Source organism: Coregonus lavaretus (assembly GCF_964263955.1).
Source record: "Coregonus lavaretus genome assembly, chromosome: 12".
Lineage (NCBI taxonomy): Eukaryota > Metazoa > Chordata > Actinopteri > Salmoniformes > Salmonidae > Coregonus > Coregonus lavaretus.
The window spans coordinates 53434686-53455327 of NC_139999.1; the positions used below are offsets into that span (position 1 = coordinate 53434686).

Below are 20642 nucleotides of genomic sequence, written 5' to 3' on the forward strand. Positions count from 1 at the left end.
TGAAATGTTGACAGTGCAATAACATGTGGAGGCTAAATGTTTTTTTTCAATCTCAACTTATTTTATAGGAAATGGGGAATTATTTAAGAAAGGTGCCAATATATTTGGCCACCACTATCTTAGTACTAGGCTTAGGTTATTTATTGTTTTAAGATTGTAACTATGTTCCATTGAGATTTGGATTGTATTATTGACTAGGGCTGGGAATTGCCAGTCACCTCACGATACGATATTATCACGATACTTAGGTGCCGATTTATAGTTATGTATGGCGATTTTCACGATGCTATATGTATTGCGATTCAATACTATGATTTTATTGCGATTCCATGGTCCAAACATATTGCTCACTATATGTCTGCTGCAGAGCGACAAGAGAGCCACGAGAAAATGAGTTTTGATCAGTCATGGAAATAAAAGTTATAAAACAAATTGCCTCCTTATTTAAAAAGAAGATGGAGAACAAGCTAAGCTATAAAGGAAAAATACTCAAGTTTTGGTGCAGGTACAGCCAACTAGCACAAAAATAATATTGCGATATTGTGAAAATGATACTATACGATATATTGTCAAAAATAATATCCCGATATGTAACTATCTATTTTTTTTCTTCCATCACTATTTTTGACCCGAATTACACTCGCTCAACCATGACCCTTCTTGCTTCATGTCTTTGTTGTTGTGGCTCTAAAGTACACCAAATAAATGTTTGTTTAACTTCTATATTTGCATTGAACAAGACTACATACCCGTAGGTGAGGTGAGAAGCCCTAAATGTCTTTTCCTTTCATAAACCATCCCCGTAATGTTAAATTAATCGATTAAAATAAGATACTCAAAAGCATAACATATGTCATGAAAGTAATGTATAAGAATGTCGGGGCTTAACTTAACCTTCTCTTGGTTGCAGTGTGGTGACCCGTTCAAAGAAGAAAACCTTGTAGTCCTCAACGGGACCAAGGAAGAGGTGGAGAAACTGAGGGAGAAAATGGAGGAGAAGAGAGCCAAGGCCAAGGCAACAAAGGTACACATTCGTAGAGTTTTCTAATAACATTTTTAAACATGCATGATGCGTTGATGTCAAAGTGAAAATTGTATTTACTGTAAGTGGAAGTAAGGATTCGCCCCTTACTGGTTATGTCAGTTACCTGGAAATTCTGTAACATTTACCACGTTTCCATCCAACCATTTCATGGGGATGAATTACCTGACGCATTCAAGAATATTTGCATGAAAGTCTGTCGCCAATTGGATGGAAACCTAGCTATTGATCTTTGTTTTTGTAGAAATCAACGAAGAGCAAAGTTGCTGAGACTGTTGCCAAGCAGTCTGACTCAAAAGGTAGGAAGTGACAATGATGGTTGATAAATATCATATTTGGGTTTTGTATACACACAGGCAGAAATTAGTACAACTGGTTTGCAGAATGAATTACAGTTTTGCTTTTCCACATTGATATTGCCCCCTGCCTAGCTCAGTTGCCACCCACTTAAAATAATTTGGACTTTCAATGGAAGCTGTTTTCTAGTGACATTTATTTAGATACATCCATAACAATGAGCTAATGATGCACGATTTCGCCTGGCGTAGAAAATGTGCTCTCGTCAGGACACTGTTGTTCAGAGGAGCTAGCCAACAACACAGCTACCACAATCACTTCAAACTGAAGCTGGAATGACAGCAAACTAGCTGCACTTCGTTTCGTTTGACCTGTTTTCTATTGATAGTTATTTGTATATATCCATAAAAATTATGCTGATTCATGATTTCGATTGGCTAAGAAAAGCTGCCTGCCGGTCTGTCTCATCCCGACTCCCGACACGTTCATTACTATGGGACAGCTGGAGATCGAATTTGAATATTGAAACAATGTTGCAAATGTCATAGAGACAGACAGCAAAGTTTATACAAATCTCCGCTGTTGAAAACTAAATGTTAGTCTAAAAGAAATGTGAGATAATGTCTAGATGCTTTTTATAGTGGACATCAAGTTTATAAATTGCCTGGCTGGGCTGATGAGACAGTGGATTGCGCAGTCAGATGGAACCGAGTAAATAGGCATTTTAACGTCAGATTTAGCCGGTGGTAACTTGTGGAATAGACACCTGCTGGAATGCGGTTTTAGCACAGTGTCAGCACAAAGGTCCATGTTAGCCTTTATACAACGGGTGGGTCTAATGCTGATTGGTTAAAACCGCATTCCAGCCGGTGTCTATTCCACAAGTTACCATCCTCCAAACACCGGCTTCTCGGGCATTGTCACTTAAATATTGCTCTCAAACTAACCTATAACTTCAATGAAAACATTTATTGATTTACATTTTAGTCATTTAGCAGACGCTCTTATCCAGAGTGAGTGCATACATTTTTTAAATATATTTTTTTCATACTGGTCCCCCGTGGGAAATGAACCCACAACCCTGGCGTTGCAAACGCCATGCTCTACCAAATGAGCTACACGGGACTAGGTAGATGTTCATCAGGTCAAACTGAGTTTTTGTAATGGTTAAAGACCCACTCCAACCTACTTTGATTAGCTTTTGGAACATATGATGCCAATGTTCAATGTATTCATATTCACACTATTGTCAAAGATTGTACCTCTCTTTTCATACACAGACGGGAGCTTCATGAAATGTTTCGGAAACATTCTGTTTTTCTCCCAAAAATGCCAGTGTTTTGGATGTTTGTTAAAACTTTCTTTGTTCCTATATAGAAAATCCAGAGTCCACTGAAACCGTTTCTGCAGAGGGCAAAACTTCAACACAAAATGGTGGAGACAGCAGCCAGCCAGGTATTTGTGGTTTATTTTAGTAGGGAGAGATACAAACACATGAAATGGATACTTGGGGATTTTGAGGCCCTTTATCTACTTCGCCAGAGTCAGATGAACTCATGGATACCATTTATGTCTCTGCATCCAGTATGAAGGAAGTTAGAGGTAGTTTCACCAGCCAATGCTAACTAGCGTTAGCACAATGACGAAGTCTATGGTATCTACTAGCTTGCTAGCAGTTACCATAGACTACCAGTCATTGCGCTAATGCTAGTTAGCAGTTGCGCTAACGCTAGTTAGCATATTCCTTCTTACTGCACGCAGACATAAAAATGGTATGCATGAGTTCATCGGACTCTGGGGAAGTAGATAAAGGGCTTTATTGCCAAAATCCTGAAGCATCCCTTTAACACTTTGAACAAAGTCATCTGAATCAGTGCACCATAGTGTGTTGCTTGCGCTAATTTTCAACACCCTTTCTTAGATATTGCCTTTCAGACACTATAACCTCACCTTATAGTTCATAACTCAGCAGCATGATGTTTCTAACCCTATAACTGCTATTGTTCCATTGAACAAGGCACTAAACCCCTGTGTGTGTGTGTGTGTGTGTGTGTATTTGGGGGGATTGAGATAGGCAGAAGACCAATTTCCGTTTGGCACAAAAAAAGTATATTTTATTTTATCCTACACAATCGTCATTAATGGTAATGATGTCTTCTCCCCCTAGCACTCCCTGGACCCCCTGGTTCTTCCAGCTCCTCCAAGGTGGTTACACCCTTGGCGGCAACCGGGAGCAAGCGGTCCATCCAGACCATGGAAGAGAAGTCGGAGACCTACAAATCTCTCTTCACCAGCCACAGTTCAGCCAAACGCACCAAAGCCCAGACCTCCAACTGGGTCACCCACACCCCCTACCATTTCTAAATTACTTAACCTCCCCTATATCACCCCCAAGTGGTCATGGCAGGCATCACACACAACCAGGTTGTGTATTTGAAGGGTATCTATAAAAAGTTATTCATAACACATTCATAACCCATACTTAATACATTCATAAGCAGTACGTGAGCATTTCATAAATGCTTATGTCAACAACTGCAAGTTCAAAGTTCACATTTCTGTGACATAAAGGCAATATCAACATGCTACTGCTTATGAATGTGATATGTGGGTTATGAAGCCCTTATGTCGGTATCCTTCAAGTAAAGTGTTAAGGAATTTGACAGATTACTTTTTCTTATAGGTATTCTTGGCTCAGGCTAGGAATGGCTGTATTATATATTGGTCTTATCTAGGTATCTATCTAGGTTTCTATGTATAGATGTGGATTTGGCAAGTCATTATGATTAATCTTTTGATTATGGTTTCCTATGCAATATGACATACAAATGTTTTGAAATTATATTTCAAGGTCGTAGTTTATCTTTTTGCTATAGGAAGTGGAATAGTGAATTTTTGTAGTGTTCATTCAAAATGTGTATTCAATAAGCTCATTACTTCCATAAACATTGTCTATACTTAATGTTGATGTTTCCTCCAAATAGCTTGTCACCCACCACCACCCATCAAAATATAGATGGGGGGAAAAAAACGTGCATATTTCATTTTTATTTAAATGGTTACCTTTTAAATACATTTTTCCACTTATGTTTGTTCACCCCTCAACCCAAACAATATCAAAATAAAGACTGTCCTTTTACTTTAAAAATGTAGTAATTTTTTATATGGAACAACATTATAGTAGTGTGTACAAGTAAAGGTGCATTAGGTCGAATAAATCCGGTATATTTTTTTTGTCCCTTTCAGATGGTATTTTGGGTGTATCACCAAACTACTGCTTTAAAAAAACAAAAACATTTACAGTATATTTATTGTAACTAGTGTACCTCACCTTTTCATGACACTTCAGGTGTTTTTCAGGTTTGAGGGTGGGTTTATAGCATTTAAGGTATATTTGGATTTAAATTACATTAGCCTACTTCTAATACATTACCATGAAAGTGTGAATGAACCCAAAAGAGCTCAAAGTGCAAATATGAATTCACAGAAAGGTGTCAAGGCTTTAATAATTCCTGTCACACGATGGCAGCAGAGATTTAACTTTGCCTTAGATTCTACTTAGCAGAGTAGACCTCTGGAATTCTTCTCTGCGGATAACTAGACTCTACTAACTAAGGATATGACCTCTGGAAAAAGGCGCATTGGGGAATTCTGTTTCTCATGCAAGTAAATAAATTAAATACAGTATGTGTGTAGGCCTACTCTTTCAATGAAAGACTGAGGAAAGCCCCTCAACGTTTCAATTTCCTGTAGCCTATGCCCTATAGGCCTGTCTACATACTCTGAGCTGTAATTTTCATTTTTCCCAAATCCCATGCCCTTGTAAAAAAAAAAGTGTATTGTATTTTTTTCTTAATTATTAGGCATTTTACAGATATATTTATAACCTTCATGTAGTCCTCAAAGATGGATCAAACTGAAGCAAATGGTGCGAGCATTCTCATGAATTCATTCACATTACATTTTCACAGTACATCGCGTATAAATTGAGAGTCAAGAGAACAATAATTTTCTTTCAACGCAATTATGCACAAATAAATACCAAAAACGATATAGGCATATGATTAGTCATTGCATAATAATGTGCATTGTGATTCATTATCAATTTGAATGAAACCTTAAAGTATAGCCAGGCTATGGATTTTTGTTAGCCTTCAGCCGTTCATTGAACGAAAATTGGAATGCGTCAATAATGTGTTGATTTTGTAGTAGGCCTTAGTAAGTAGCTTAGTTGACAGGTATTTCGCTGTAGGCTATTCTTATCCTCTGGCATTTGGCTTTGAAGTTGCACTATTTCAGGATACATATTTTAATCTATGTACCCTACACAAGTTTACGATAGTCTAAATAAGTTTAACGTTTATATGAGACGGGATGAAATTAGTCTAGTGGTTTATGCCCAAAGAATTCCCAGAATAAATTGTATAAGAAAATTGAGCTGTAGTTGATCGAAATGGAAAGAAACGAAAATAAATAGGCCTAAGCCTGTATTGGCAGCTCCTCCCATGGTTTACAAAATTCTTTATTCGATGAAGATACACTTTAGTAAGATTTTACTCTGGAATGTGTAGATTCAACAGCAATACAATTTCAGAGAGATGTAGGAAAGTCTAACAGCATCAGAGTAGCTTACAACTGGAATTTGCATAGGCCTTCACTCAGGTGTATTACCATGCAGGGCGCATGCGCATTCCAAGAGAACCAGGTGAAATCAGCAATATAGACCACTTGCGAATTCACTCATTCGTAGCCACACCACTGGAATTATACTGCGTTCCTTACAGATGTCTTTACTGGAGAGGCTAGATTGGCGGGTAAGTTAATGCATGTTTTGCTTTATTGTGTTTTTTGAAAATATTAAAGGCTTATTACTTGTCTATCTTTCGACCTAAGTCAGCACGTTACATTAATTGTAGGTTATAGTTTTTTTAGGACCTTTGGACTAGGCTACGCAGCAGTATTTGATAGTGGCTGCTAAATATGCTATTTGAATTAATTATTAAAGGCAATAATTATGATAATAGACCATATAATGTTGATCCATTGAAATAAGATGGTCCTCGGGTGCTCACGACTTAGGAAGTTGAAACCCTGCAGAAGATAAATAGTATAGGTCTGAATTTGCCTTACACCTGGTTAGATCACTATACACTTATTACTCGTGTGACTTAAAAATACGTGACCAAAGGCGACATAGCTTCATAGTTCATATTGGCAACTGGTTTTCTGATAACTTTGCTTGTGCTATTCATTTCAAGAACATTATGTCTCCTGGTTTTCACAATACTCAGTAGACCAAATTTGCACCATATTATAACATATACTATAGGCTACACTAGATAAATGGTTCAATAATAAAGTACTATAAATACACATTTGTTAGGCTACTTTGAGATTGCGCATGTGCATCAAAATTCCTCAGTGTGACAGATAATATTAGCATAATTCACCTCTTTATTTTTCTATTTCGAATGAGCATTTCATATTCACCTTAAACCACATGGCCCATGTGACGACTAACATTTGTTGCTAATTGCTTTTATGGATAACGATTTACTTTACAGTTGTCTATTCTGTCATTAGTCCTTGTTTAAACAAATCGGCCTTGACATGATAGGCGATTGAAATTATAAAAAACAAAAACTGTTCACAACAGAACGGCAAGGCTCCTCTTGCGTGTCTAACCTCGTTTACTCTGTTCCAGGGAGATGTAAAGATCCCTTAATTAGTGAGCATTAATTTCTGGTTCACATCACTTCACCCACAGAAGAACCACACGCAGCTTAAAGCCACCGCGTCGTTCATGGATGAGTTGATCTTCGTTAACCAATTTGTATTGTTTCCCAGAGACGCAACAGGCATATAATCCCATTCCCAAAACCTTCATGATAAATTTAGACACCTGTATTGTTCTCCCATGGATATAAATGATTATCGGACAGAAAATTATTCACACCTTTCATTTACTACTGTAGCCTATCTCTAGGACTAATTATCTTTCACAATAATATTGGAAACTTAACAATAAAAATAAAAGCCCAAGCATAAGTGTAGGCCTATTGTCTTTAAAATACTCCCTTTTGCTTGAAGTTATGCATATCAACACATCAAAGGGAACCTTTATTTTGGATATTGCAGTGTTCCACCATAAATGTTAATTACATTTTGAGGAAGATTTTCGTTGAGATCCCTGGTGCTTAGTGGTTCCGAGAAGGAAGATGCTTTTAAGCCTTGGGTTTTTGAGGTTTGTGAAGGCACCAAACTGCAACGTGAAGCTCCGTAAAGTAATTATTCATAAGTAAGTGTAAGTAGGTTAAGTAATTGTAAATTATAAAAAATCAAATCAAATAAATAAAAAAGGTTTAGCATGGAAATCGGAATATTTGATATGAGCGCCTTGATGCTTGATGTATTAAGCGAAATATGCTAATTCGTTTTTCAGACTGTTGGCAAGCAATGGGTGGAGTGCTTTGCCAGTGAACCCAACGCCTGTTCTAATCGAATGATTTGATGGAGTCAATAAAAAGTGAGAAAAGAAACAACATTTTGACAGCCCTGCAATGTTATTGGCGTGGATCGCATTGGAGGATACGCGCATAATGGTTTACATTGATTTGCATATAGGCTATTGTTTTGCAAATGTACTCATTGCATTGATTATCGTATTGCTTAACATGGCAAAAAAATATATAGATTTTCTCAATTACATTCATAGGCTATAATTGTCATCACTTTGTAAAACAAGTTTTCCAACTATAATATTAATACATTCAGTTATTCAGCCACAATTACCAATAATAATAAAGTAGGCCTGTTATTATTATTTTATTAAGCTATAGTAAGGTTATCGGAAGTTTAGGCCTAATCCTATCATATTTGTGTCATGCGAGCAACTGCAGACGGACAGCAATATGATTGGCTCGTTATTCCAATAATAACCAATCAGCAAACTTTTCTTCTGCCATATTCAAGATGACATCATGACAAAGGCACGCCCACTAAAAATATATAACCTATGCAAATATAGTACACATGCTTCCAAGCGTGTTCAGTAAGGAGAAAAGGTTTGAACATCATCACTTTGTCCGTCAGAGGGAGTCAAGTTTCTTATTCAGCGCTTCTTCCCATATTCACTGAAGTACTGCTTACTGCGTCGTCGGGCTGGAAAGGGATCTTGCTTGACAACTGTTTTCACTCAGTTGCTGTTGAGACCTATGTTGATAGCCGCCCGAATCACGCTCAAACGTCAGTGCGCTTCAAGGAACCGCCGCCTCCACTCGGGTTGAAGAAGTTGATTCATGATTTCTAGGAAGTACAGTATTACTTCATTTACTACCTGGATTAACTCGTAGAATACCACCAATTTTCCTGGTCACCCTTCTTGGTGTAACATTTTGCCTGTCAGAAACTATGCTGTGGAAACTAGCAGATAACGTGAAGTACGAGGACGACTGCGAGGTAAATTCTAACTATACACAGAGACAAACCGCACGACATTGGGCCTAAGTTTCAACAAGGCTAGGATTTATGAAAAAACTATTTCATGAAAATGTTCTGGCCCTCATGCGCACCATCGCATCTGAAATTGGTAGCCTATTTTATCGATATTTTTCGTGCGACAATAGCTTTTAGGCAGACTACTTGATAAAAGCTTGACGGAATGAAAACGACTTTAATGCAACATTTTTAAAATGATAAATCATTTTGAATAAGACAGATCAGTGGTCGGTTTATGCTATTTTCCGTTGTCACTATTTGCTTTTATGGAATTCAGCTGGTGAAACTTCAAGGCATTAGGGCACCCATGTTTGGTTTTCTGGTTTCTTTGCATTGTCAATATGTTTCTAGATATGATACATTATTAGATGTCTATAGGCTAATCTCGATGGGCTTTGACTCTATCCGCAGCATCTCCTCGACTAATGCATTGTAGACTGACGCCATGTAGTTTTGATTTCAGTAAATAACTTTTAGATTAAGCTATATGGATTGTAAAGTAAATTTGTTACATGAGTTGGATTATAATGATAGTGGAAAGCTTTTTGATTTACTTAGGCTTATTTCTCTGAGCTAGGCCAAAGTCAGGTTATAGTAAATAATTACAATTACAAAATTATTATTATTATTATAGGCCCACATGTGTAGTAAAATAGTCCCCTCCTGACTGTTTTATGAGAGCCAATCGTGGTGACAGCAATATCTCAACAGTCCACAGAGATTGCAGAAAGGAGAAATGCTGTTCGTTCCTTTCCTTTTCAGTTTAACAAATTATGCATTATTAGGCTACTTTGAATACTGAAACCATGTATTGGTTTGGCTGGGATGAACAGCGTTTTTCTGAAAAATAGGTTAACCTCCAGAAATTGAGTACTGCAATAAAATAAATTGCCTTATTTTGCCCACTAAATGTGAGCCTAGGCATGAATGTGTAAAACAGTTCACAATGTAGGCCATGCTTTCTTAAACAATGGTGAAAAATAAATCTCGATGTCAGGCCTAGCTGTCAACACAGTTGTTATTTCCAATTTTGTCGACGATTGTTGATTAACTACGAATTTGTTTGATTGACAAGGGGCACAAAATATTATAATTTATCTTAATATCATTGTCAACCTTAACGAAGGTCTCTCTGTCCGCAGGAAAGGCACGACGGGAGTAGCAATGGGAACCCCCGGTTACCTCACCTCCCCGCGGTGAGCCAGCACCTTTATAGCCCGTCGCCATCCCTCTCCCACTCGGCCAGCTCAGAATTCCAACCTCCGTATTTTCCGCCTCCCTACCAGCCTATATCATACCCCCAGTCCAGTGACCCCTACTCGCACCTCGGCGACCCTTTCAACATCAACTCCATACACCAGTCGTCGAACCAGCAGCAATCATGGCCGGGGAGACAGGGTCAAGAAGGACTCGGACCTCATTCTCGAAGCGGACTCGCTAGTCAGATTCTGGGCCTGGAAGGCGGCTCGTCCGCCTTGAGGAGAGAAGGTTTCCGCCGGCCGGAGCTGCTATCGCCTCACGCCCATAGCATCGAGTCATCCGTCATTGGTGATAATATAGGACTACACGAAATGGGCCATGGCCTGGACGATGTTCAAGTGAGTGATTTCATTGTGATTTTGTTGCTGAATGAAATTGAACGAAGCATGACATCTAAAACAATGGTTCCACTAAAAGTAAATAGGCATGCAACATTTTATTATGGTTTCATGTAATGGATGTAATGTAAATGTCATATTTCATAATAAACCCCCTTGTGTAAGATTAAGTAAAACATCACTTATTTAAAACTTATTTTTTCAGCATGTAGATGATCACAGTATTATAATGGCAGATCAGACGGTCATCAAAAAAGGTGAGTTTATTTTACTTTCCACATAGGTACTTTCCTACTGTATATTGACAAATTGAGAAATGCTTTTACCACTTCAAGACAATATTCACTTACTGGTTTGTGAGGTAGACATGCTTGGTGTATAAGGCACTGCTTGTGCAGTCAGCCATTGGTGTGCAACAGGGAACAAGGATGCAATAGAGAAACATTAAGTGCTATTTCCATCAACTCCATCTCTGAGATTGCTTGTTACTAAGTACATACCTGGGAAAATCGACTTCTACAAATATTTTGCACAGTGATGTCCTTTGATTTCATTATAAAAATTCGGAATGGGAAAGGCTTTTCGTTGTACTTGTTCGTACATACATCGATAATCCCCATAGTCATGAGGTGCACTTAACTAAGCCTAGTTTGACCCTGTATGTATTCTCGTGCTGAGGTCGTTTGAATAGAGCACCAGAAAAATAACCTTTTCAAAATGGCAGGCTATAGCTGACAAGATGTAACTGTGAGGACATTGTGCAATCCTTGAAATCCTGCATTGACGAGAGTGAGTGAGAGAGAGTGAGAGAGAGAGTGAGAGAGAGAGTGAGAGAGAGAGAGAGAGAGAGTGAGAGAGAGAGTGAGAGAGAGAGAGAGAGAGAGAGAGAGAGAGAGAGAGAGAGAGAGAGAGAGAGAGAGAGAGAGAGCGAGAGCTTTGGATAGTCTTTAGAGGTCTAAGCTGGTGCATTCGAGTCTTTTTGAATTCCAGTTAAAAGCAGTCCAATGGACTGTAATTTCTCGAGACTCACTGGTGGGGTGTGGCGTCCTGCTTGCAATTCAGTAATTTGTTGGGGCATGAAATGTTTTGCGTGAGGAGGATTCAGAGTATTATCTATTACGCCATTCCTTCAACAGTCTTTCACTCAGAAGAAGGTCATGTTGTGCATTGATTTGAAATTCTGCACCACTTTTGTAACTCAATGAATTTATAGATTTATGTAGGTATTGGATTGATCATATTAGTAGTATATGTATTATAGATGTTGTAAGGTTTGTTAAAACAACATCACTGTAGACATATAGGTTAAAGAACTGTAATGATAGATAACATTGTTGTGGAATGGTGGGTGACTACAGATAGTAGTGTGAATGACATGTCCTTAGCAACATTGGCAAGAATGGTAAAGAGTAGTTGATGTTGTCTTTTCTGTAGTAAAGCCTACATGTATAATGCTAAACTGCGCAACACGATGAAGCATGTGAACAAATGTATAGTTAACATGATATAGAATAGCCTAATGTGCATGCTCAAGTACCTATTTATGTTTTTAGCCAAAAGATTTTGATGGCCATTTAGGCAGTAGAAGGTTTGAATATTATATTTAATCCAGCTATAACCATTTGTGTTAAAGCTACCTAAATGCTCCTAATGCCTCGTTTTGCATACATATTTTTCTCAATTGCAGGCATTTTGGATTTCAGACACTCATAACATTGGTGGACATTGTTGATTTTCAGATTGGAATCAATACGATAATCTGATCAAACATACAGTATTAAGGAGGTAGCAAGTTGTACGATAAACAAATAGTTGTCGTTAAAATGTGCGATGGCTGACTTTATTGGTCTTACCCTCAATGGCAGACTGTGGGTAGCCTACAGCCTACTGTACATTCTAAACGGTGACAGCAAAACTTCCCTCGTAGCCATTTAGCCAATAGATGAGCTCTAAATCATAATTTTGCCCCCCTTTTGTGATTCTTCTCTCAGTACTAGGACTACGAGGGGGCAGGAACTTTGATCACTTACAGAGGACTTATTATGAGGGGGGCATTCTTGCTGGTGAGGACGAAGGTATATGTAGTGTACGTCTATGTTTGTCTGGGTGTGACTTGTTTGGTTTGACCCTTGAACTTTTGACCCAAAATGGCCACCCAGTTTGCCAGTTGGGCAAGTCTTTAATTAGGTTATTTTTAGTCACTCAATTAGAAGTAGCTACAGACCTTTGAACGTTTAATCCAAAATGGCCGTCCAATTTGGGCCCTGTTTCTTCAGATAGGCAAGGCAGGGATAAGGGATTAATTGGGAAGATTGCAATTGCATACTCCTCACGTCCTCTCTCCTTGTCTCCTTCTCAAAACCCATTGGAGGAGAAGGTCAGAGGGGAGGGACCTCTGGCTTTCTCATCCAATGGGTTTTGAGAAGGAGATGAGGAGAGAGGAGAGAGGACGCGAGGAGTAAGCAATTGAGATCTTCCCTCTGTGAAGAAGCATGGAGCAGTTGTGGATGTGTGCGGATGTCATGTCAGTGGGTGGTAGGAATGAGGGGACTTTTAGCTGTGACACCGCAGATATTATTTTTAGTGTACATTTTGGCTTCCACAAAGGAAACATGTTTGTTGTTTACGTGTAACAGTTCAGTCACCCAGATTTTTTACAAATCATTATGATGGTGTTAAATGTCACAGTTTATTATAAGGAAAAGCATGTTAAAGTTGGAATCCAAGCTGCAGTGTTTGGAGGTTACAAAAAGTGTGAATGACATTTACAACTGTCAGCAAACGCAGCCAGCCTTGATGACTCAAAACCAGAATTTGTCAAAGAAACAGTGTCTTCTCCCGGAACATTTTTACAATGTAGCACAACCTCCAGAAAGTCCAATAATGTTGTATAATGTCCGTCTGTCCTCCCTTTAAACAAAAATTCCCAATGGGACAATACAAATACATTTACCTTGATACTCCAACTTTTACTCTTACTTTTACTAATCCTACCATTTCTCTTCACATCTATATTAACCTACACCCATACGAACCTCTCCTCTCTCTCCACCCCTTTCCCAGGCCCCATGTCTCTCCCCAAGGGCAACTCATTGGGCCTGCCCTTCCAGAAGGAGTCCCTGCTAGGCATGGTGTCCAACCCCACCGAGGTGTTCTGCTCGGTGCCCGGACGACTCTCGCTTCTCAGCTCCACCTCCAAGTACAAGGTGACAGTGGCAGAGGTGCAGCGGCGTCTGTCCCCTCCCGAATGCCTCAACGCCTCCCTGCTGGGGGGAGTCCTGCGCAGGTCAGTATCCACACAATGTGAATCCATTATGAGATGGTTCTAAGACATTATAAGGGGTGTGAAACATGTATTGCAAAGCATTTTAACATCATCATAATACGCTATACCTGTCGGCTTTAAGTTTAGTTTTCGCCTGAACATTTAAATAAACAAATGCATCATAACTGCATCGTAATGTATTATACCGGCAGGTGTTACTGTTTTTTATTGGGTGCAATTGTGAACAATGGCCAACATCTAGTTCGTTAAAATTTGGTTCACAGCAGCTCAAAGGATCAGTGATTGTGGTACAGCTGATGTGATGTGGTGTAGTTAGGAGATCACGGTGAGATGTGCATACAATATATGTCTCAGTTTAGTCTGATATTGCTGCTGTTTTACAGCTATTGTTAGTGAGCTACTTCCGGTTGCTGGACACTAAGCTAGTAAAAGATTGTAGGTCTATACTCAGTTGTACACTCTTAGAAAAAAAGGTGCTATCTAGAACCTAAAAGGGTTCTTCGGCTGCCCCTTGAAGAACCCTTGTTCGTTCCAGGAAGAACACTTTTGGTTCCAAGTAGAACTGTTTTGATTCTACTTGGAACCTAAAACGGTTTTACCTGGAACCAAAAAGGGTCCTCCAATGGGGACAGCCGAATAACCCTTTTGGAACCTTTTTTAATAAGAGTGCAGGTCTATACTGTGAAAGTTCATACCTGGTTCATGGACAGACATTAGTTTAGGAACATTTAGCAAAGTGTTTCTCTAAAAGCAGCTTTGGCTTTGTTGCTGTTCCTCTTCAGTGTTTGTGTGGATGCACCGTGACTACCTTTGTGTGTGCTCTGCAATTCCGGGTTCTTCGCTTTGGGGATATGTTACATCAGAGTAGCTAGCACCAGTATGTTAGAGTGTGTTTGTGTGTGTGTGTGTGTATCTATGAGTTCAGGGGGGGGCTACAGGGCTGTTTTAATTGCTGCTGAGCAGTTGACCTTCTGACCCATATGTCAGCAGGCAGTCTGTTGAGGGACTAGGGGGTTCGCCCCTGACCAGGGCTCCTGCCTATTTTTGCTGGGAATGCAAGTTTTTTACTTCCCCTGTGCCCCGGCTAGTGCCACACGCATGAATGCCGCTTACACACGCACACACACACACACACGCACACACACACACACACGCATACACACACACACACACACGCACAGACACACACACACACACACACACACACACACACACACACACACACATAAACACAATCTGAGGCACTGTTAAGTAGGTCATGAAGCGATAGGAGGGGGTGTGGAGGGAGGGAGGCAGTCACACACGCCTCCCCAAAGACGCTGTCTCTCTCACCCGCCACGGAGGGAGCGAAGCCTGCCACTCAGTCATGCGGAAAACTGAATTGGCTACAGCGAGTGGAGAATGTTAGTGTTTGTGTGTGTGTTTAAGTGAGTGAGTGAGTGTGTGTGATTTCCCTGCTATGTTCTTAGGGCGGGAGAAGCATCATTTGTGTCATTGTGTATTTTCTTTTTAGGTTAGGATGGGTATCGGAGGCTCTTTTTCATTTGATTTGATTTGTTTTCAAAAATGTATGATGAGCCTTTTGCTGCTAGGTTTTCTCAAAGTGGTAGGAAGTCTGAAGTTACGGTGACAGTAGCCCTTACAACATCACTTATTGATGCTTACTCTTCGCTTCATAGAAAAACCATTCCATCACAAATAGCCTATAGAATATGCTATATTCTTTAGTTAGAGGGACCGTTTTGAATTCAGACACCACAATTTCTTCACTATAAATTACCCCATTGTGGCCTTGTTTATATGAAAGGGGACATTTGTCAAGTAACGATGATGACACTAACTATCTTTGCCCTTATTTCTCCTACAGAGCCAAGTCTAAAAATGGTGGCCGGTCATTGAGAGAGAAGCTGGACAAGATTGGGCTCAATCTGCCCGCTGGAAGGAGGAAGGCTGCTAATGTCACCCTGCTAACTGCACTGGTAGAAGGTACGCTGCCCAATGTTTCCCTCTTCATATATAAAACTGTGGTCAATGAACCTCAACATATATGACATCATAGAAATACAATGCATAGAACTCGTCTCCATCTTTACTCCTTGAACAAGTTGGCTCATTCAAAATGGAGAGCCAATTGAATTCATTGTTGCACATATAATACACAGAGATGTGATAAGCAACATTTAATTTGGATGATCTTTGTAGTCATCCTGGCCCATCAAAGATGGTTGTTTGGTTTACACCACTTCCACTGGTGTTGTACCATCTATTCATTATATTTATATGGTGAACCTAAACTCTGCGATCTGTTACTGTGACATGATTATCTATATTATTATTATATTTCCTGTATAAAACTTACTGTAACTTGGCTTCAAAAGTAGCTGTGGCTGGTCTTTGTCTTGTAATTTCCTCGTTTTGACCTAGCTGATGTTTGATTTTGTCTTTCACTACATTTCTCTGCCTTTGACAATCAAGGAAGCTTTGACGTTATCCACCCTGACTGTCTTGGTGACATTTTAAGGTTAGCAAGCAGCAGGCCAAGACCTGTAGAGCAAGAGAATAACCCTGAAACACAACTTCATGGAGTCCAACCCTGTCTATTACGTCTGTAACATTATCTAATACGGCACATGCGACCAAAGGACAAAGAAACGTGTAGCTTGTAACCTTCCTGTCTTTCAAATCACACATAAACTCTTCAAAGATGTAAAATACCCATCTCTTGAAATAATTTTCAGGGCAAAATATTTCATTAAGATTTTTCTTGTTTCAATTATTGTTTTTAGGCAGGATAGTCACCTCTGTCTACTTTTTCATTAAATCTGGTCTTTGACGCTTTCGTTAGTCATACCTCGGCTAGACAATGTCTAAGCAATGACGCATAGCTGTGCGCCTAGCCATCCAAAGCTACGTGTCATTTCGTTTTTGGTTCGGTGCAGGAGAATGACTCGGGGCCAGTATTATTTAGAGACCTTCAAAGTCTGAATTATGGCTTGTTATAACGTGTTTGACTTGCCAGGGGGGTCAACTGACCTTAAAGCCTAGTGTTTCTGCATAGCTACATTCCCCAAGTGATGTGTGTGTCTATCAATAAGTGGCTCTGTTTGGTGCTACAGGCCGTCCAGGTGCAGTTAGCCACATACGCCCATTAAAGACCATGCAGGAAGTCCCCCCTGAAGATGGGATATATTCATCTCAGTGGCACAGCTTCCCCCGAGCCAAGAGACTGAGCGCAACTGATTATTTACGTTGCACCACTTCAATGTTCCCCTTTTTACATATAGTGCCCCTGTGGGATGTGGTATGTCAGCAAGACCACATTCGCATTTGTCTCTTAGATAAGAGTTTTGTGTGTTTTTGTGTGTGTGTTTGTTTGTGTGTTTTATGTGTGTGCAACACTTGTGTGTTTGTTGAGTTTTCAAACTGTGTCTTTGTCTTTATAGGTGAAGCCCTTCACTTGGCAAGGGATTTTGGCTACGTGTGCGAGGCAGAGTTTCCGGCAAAGGCCATCGCTGATTACCTGTGTCGACCACATGTGGAACGCAATGAGGTCAACTCCCGCAAGAACATGCTCCTTGCTGCCAAGTGAGTCTCTCTCTCTCGCTCTCTCCTCCAAATGAAGGGATGTAATTTACATAAAAGCCCTGCGGGTTTTGAACGTACGTGAAGTTTTGGACTCAGTTAACATGTTTTCAAGTAGTTTTCAATCTGCTATTGATTAATAAAACATATTGATGTCTTGGCTACTTTTAAGACCTCCCAATTTCATAGTGTCTACAAGAAACAGTGTACGCCTATAAGTGGATCATTGTCACCTAGACATAAATCCAATAGTCCATGTCTGGGTCATGTACATTTCATTACCTTTATCTAATTCCTGTCATCTTTTGTTAAAAATAATTTGGTGTGGGGGGCGGGGGGGAGGGGGAGGAGTAGATCAGCTTTAATATTGCAGATAGATTGCAGCTTCTATCAATGTAATTGTCTCCATCATTTTCAATCCCCCACATGTATTCTTTTGTAAATATATATATTATTTTAAATATATATATATATATTTTAAAATATATTTTCCTTCTTTGTCATTTTCCCCTAACCCTACCACCCTTTCCTTAATTGGCGTAAACAAATTAAATATATTTTCCTTCTTTATTATTTTCCCCTAACCCTACCACCCTTCCCCTAATTGGAGTAAACAAATGGACAACAATACTTAGGCTTCCACTTCCATACTACATACATTTCACGGACAGTATATTTTACATTCGTTTTCTTTTGTTTGTTTTTAGTCCCAGCCTTCAGCTACCCTCAACCCCACCCATATATCTGAAGACCATCCAGTTTTGATTTCTAGCTGCCACATATTTTTCTGCTGTGATGTTTCACAAAAGTTCTGAACCTTTCTATTCTCATCATTTCTACAGGATTGTAAATTATTATTAAATTATATTATTGATCGATTGACTATGACTTTTCAAATCACCCAGCAGTTCTATTTGCAGAGTTAGCTTCAAGTAAATGTTGCAATATTTCTGCCATTCCTGAACCTGTGACCAAAAACAAGCTACATATGGGCAGTACCAAAAAAGTGATCTAATGATTCTGTCTCTTCGAAGCAAAATATGCAGAGCTGGGATGGTTGTATTCCCCATATATATAACTTTCTATTGGTTGCAAGAATTTTGTATAATAATTTAAATTGAAAAACTAAGTTTTGAATCGGCGTCGTTTTGTGTATCAGTTCATAGACCATGTGACATGGAATCGGTACATCAAAAATCTCCTCCCAACTATTTTGCAACCTGTAAATTTTTTGGTTCTTAAATGAAACTGGTATTCTTCTTTATTTATCACTATTTTCTTTAGCCAATTTTGGTCTTTAAAGCAAGACCGACAGACAAGTTCCTCACCTTATACCTTCTACATAAATCCAATAGTCTATGTCTTGGTCATGTACATTTCGTTAACCTTTATCTAATTTTTATTTTTGACAGGCAAATCTGTAAGGAGTTCACCGACCTGCTGACTCAGGACCGCTCGCCTCTGGGGAACTCGCGACCGGCGCCCATCCTGGATCAGGGAATCCAGAGCTGCCTGACCCACTTCAGCCTCATCACCCACGGATTCGGCTCACCCGCCATCTGCGCCGCCATGACCTCCCTCCAGAACTACCTGAACGAGGCCCTCAAACAGGTGGACAAAATGTACCTGAGCTCTGGCAGCGACACGCAGGGCTCCTCCGACAACGGTAGCAAAGCCTCCGACAAAATGGAGAAGCACAGGAAATGAGGAAATGCTCTCCCGTTGGACTGTATAGCCCCCCTTTCCCCTTTGGACTACTTTGACATCCTATTTAGTAGCGAAATTGGTCGATATGATTCCGATTCTAGATCGTTTTGGTTTTCGCACAGTTGAATTTACAATTTCCCCTATTATGGCCTGTGCTCTTTTACGAGTAGAGTTTTTCAAAAGACTTGTCCTTGCTTTTGCCCTGTTACGACCATTGGCTGGTTTCAATGCGAGATCGACCTACCTTGGTGCCTACTGTAATAGTAGGTGCTTAAGCTGCTTACAGCCAAAGGGCCTGGACTCTGTTGACATGGGGAAAGGAACAGAAAACAGACTTTGTTGTTTCCCTATAGGACATAATTTCAAGATGGGTCGCTGTGGCTGTAAATTCTTTTCAGCTTTTTTTCCCTCCTCTTCTGTCTGGAGACAAATCCTCTGATTTCCTGTGTCTCTTCCGCGGTGCTCAGTTCCCATTGGACTTACCAAAGGACACTTTTTTTTTACTGGAGATAAGAAAATCCACTTCATTCTTGTTTTCTTTGTTGCTTAAATTTTCATAACGACTTCAATGGGTACAGTGTTATTGTGCTTTGTTCATGGGAGTTTCTTTAGTAGGTCTGATTTTAAAAAAAGAGCCTGTTTGTTTGTCTACGTTCCCCAGAAACTTTAAGATGATTTGCAATGGCAGCCATTCAGTGTTCGATAAGGGATGGTTACTTGTGGGCTGTGACAAATACCACAGCAATGTGGTCTTTGTTAATTTTAATCCTGTCTTTAAGTACTTACATTGCCCATTGGTTCCTTTAGTATTTTTACAGTTTGCAATGTAAAAGGAATCAGTCCCCGACAAGATTAGATATCCCTCACCTTCAGTACAAACTATTCCATGTTGATGTTAACTGTATCCAATCATAATCAGCCATTTTCATCTAAATTGTATCTCTTCCAGCCAGTACACCAGCAAGTGTGTATGTGTTATGTTGTGTGAGCGTGTGTCTGTGTATGCAAAATGTATATATTTCTTTTGAAAAATAGTGTTTTTAATTAGAAAATGAACTACAAACAGAGGACCCCCCCCCCCCCCCCCCCCGTTATCTTTACCTTGATTGTAAATATTTTCTAATTTATGTTGTAATTTAACGGGATATGTAAATAATGGTATCATTCTGGTGTATGGCTTAACTTTTTATAATGTGTTAAAGTTTTATAAATGGGTTAGTTTTTATAAAGTAGAGGTTAGGCAGTGGGTATGATATGCTTTTTGAATATGTGTAAAACTGTTTTAAAGTTATTGGAAAAAATAATAAAAAGTCAACCCTGTGTATAACAACTTTGTTGATATTCTCCCATTTGGGCAAGAGTTTTGCCTTGCATAGACATTTGATGAGATCTGAGGCAGTGGGTTATCTCCCTCTTTCCATTTCTCTCTTCCTCCACACACACACACACCTGAATGCACTCATGCACGCACACATGCGCACACATACACACAAAGCAGCAATGTACAACAGGCAAAACATTTTCAGTTGTGTTTCATGAATTATGGGCAAGTCATTTGCGTGAAGATTTTCCTATTAATAAATGGCAAAAAAATGATGGGAACAATGGGCATCATTATGTAGTAAGTAACTTT

At 39.5% G+C, this 20642-nt stretch overlaps 2 protein-coding genes across 7 annotated transcripts in view; both read left to right on the forward strand.

The window, feature by feature from the left end:
- The window catches only part of LOC311137967 (replication termination factor 2-like), a 43455-nt gene extending 38974 nt beyond the window's left edge, over positions 1 to 4481 (forward strand). The window contains exons 6-9 of the mRNA XM_084172611.1: positions 911 to 1024; positions 1287 to 1341; positions 2717 to 2794; positions 3507 to 4481. Of these exons, the coding sequence (XP_084028737.1) occupies positions 911 to 1024; positions 1287 to 1341; positions 2717 to 2794; positions 3507 to 3703 (444 nt within the window). The 3' untranslated portion in view covers positions 3704 to 4481. The remainder of the gene's footprint in view (positions 1 to 910; positions 1025 to 1286; positions 1342 to 2716; positions 2795 to 3506) is intronic.
- A 1590-nt stretch (positions 4482 to 6071) lies between these two features.
- On the forward strand, positions 6072 to 20335 carry LOC311138943 (transcription factor AP-2 gamma-like). Of its 6 annotated transcripts, none has more exons than XM_084173758.1 (8): positions 6072 to 6153; positions 9979 to 10434; positions 10640 to 10691; positions 12426 to 12497; positions 13498 to 13720; positions 15588 to 15706; positions 17164 to 17305; positions 18715 to 20335. In XM_084173758.1, exons 1-8 carry the CDS (start codon positions 6124 to 6126, stop codon positions 19007 to 19009), a joined length of 1389 nt encoding a protein of 462 aa, XP_084029884.1. In that variant the 5' UTR covers positions 6072 to 6123; the 3' UTR covers positions 19010 to 20335. The 6 variants fall into 6 exon arrangements, with proteins under 6 accessions (XP_084029884.1, XP_084029883.1, XP_084029886.1 ...); XM_084173757.1 differs by having other exon boundaries at positions 12426 to 12509; positions 18715 to 20334; XM_084173755.1 differs by lacking the exon at positions 6072 to 6153 and adding an exon at positions 8374 to 8797 and having other exon boundaries at positions 12426 to 12509; positions 18715 to 20334.
- The last annotated feature ends 307 nt before the right edge of the window (positions 20336 to 20642 follow it).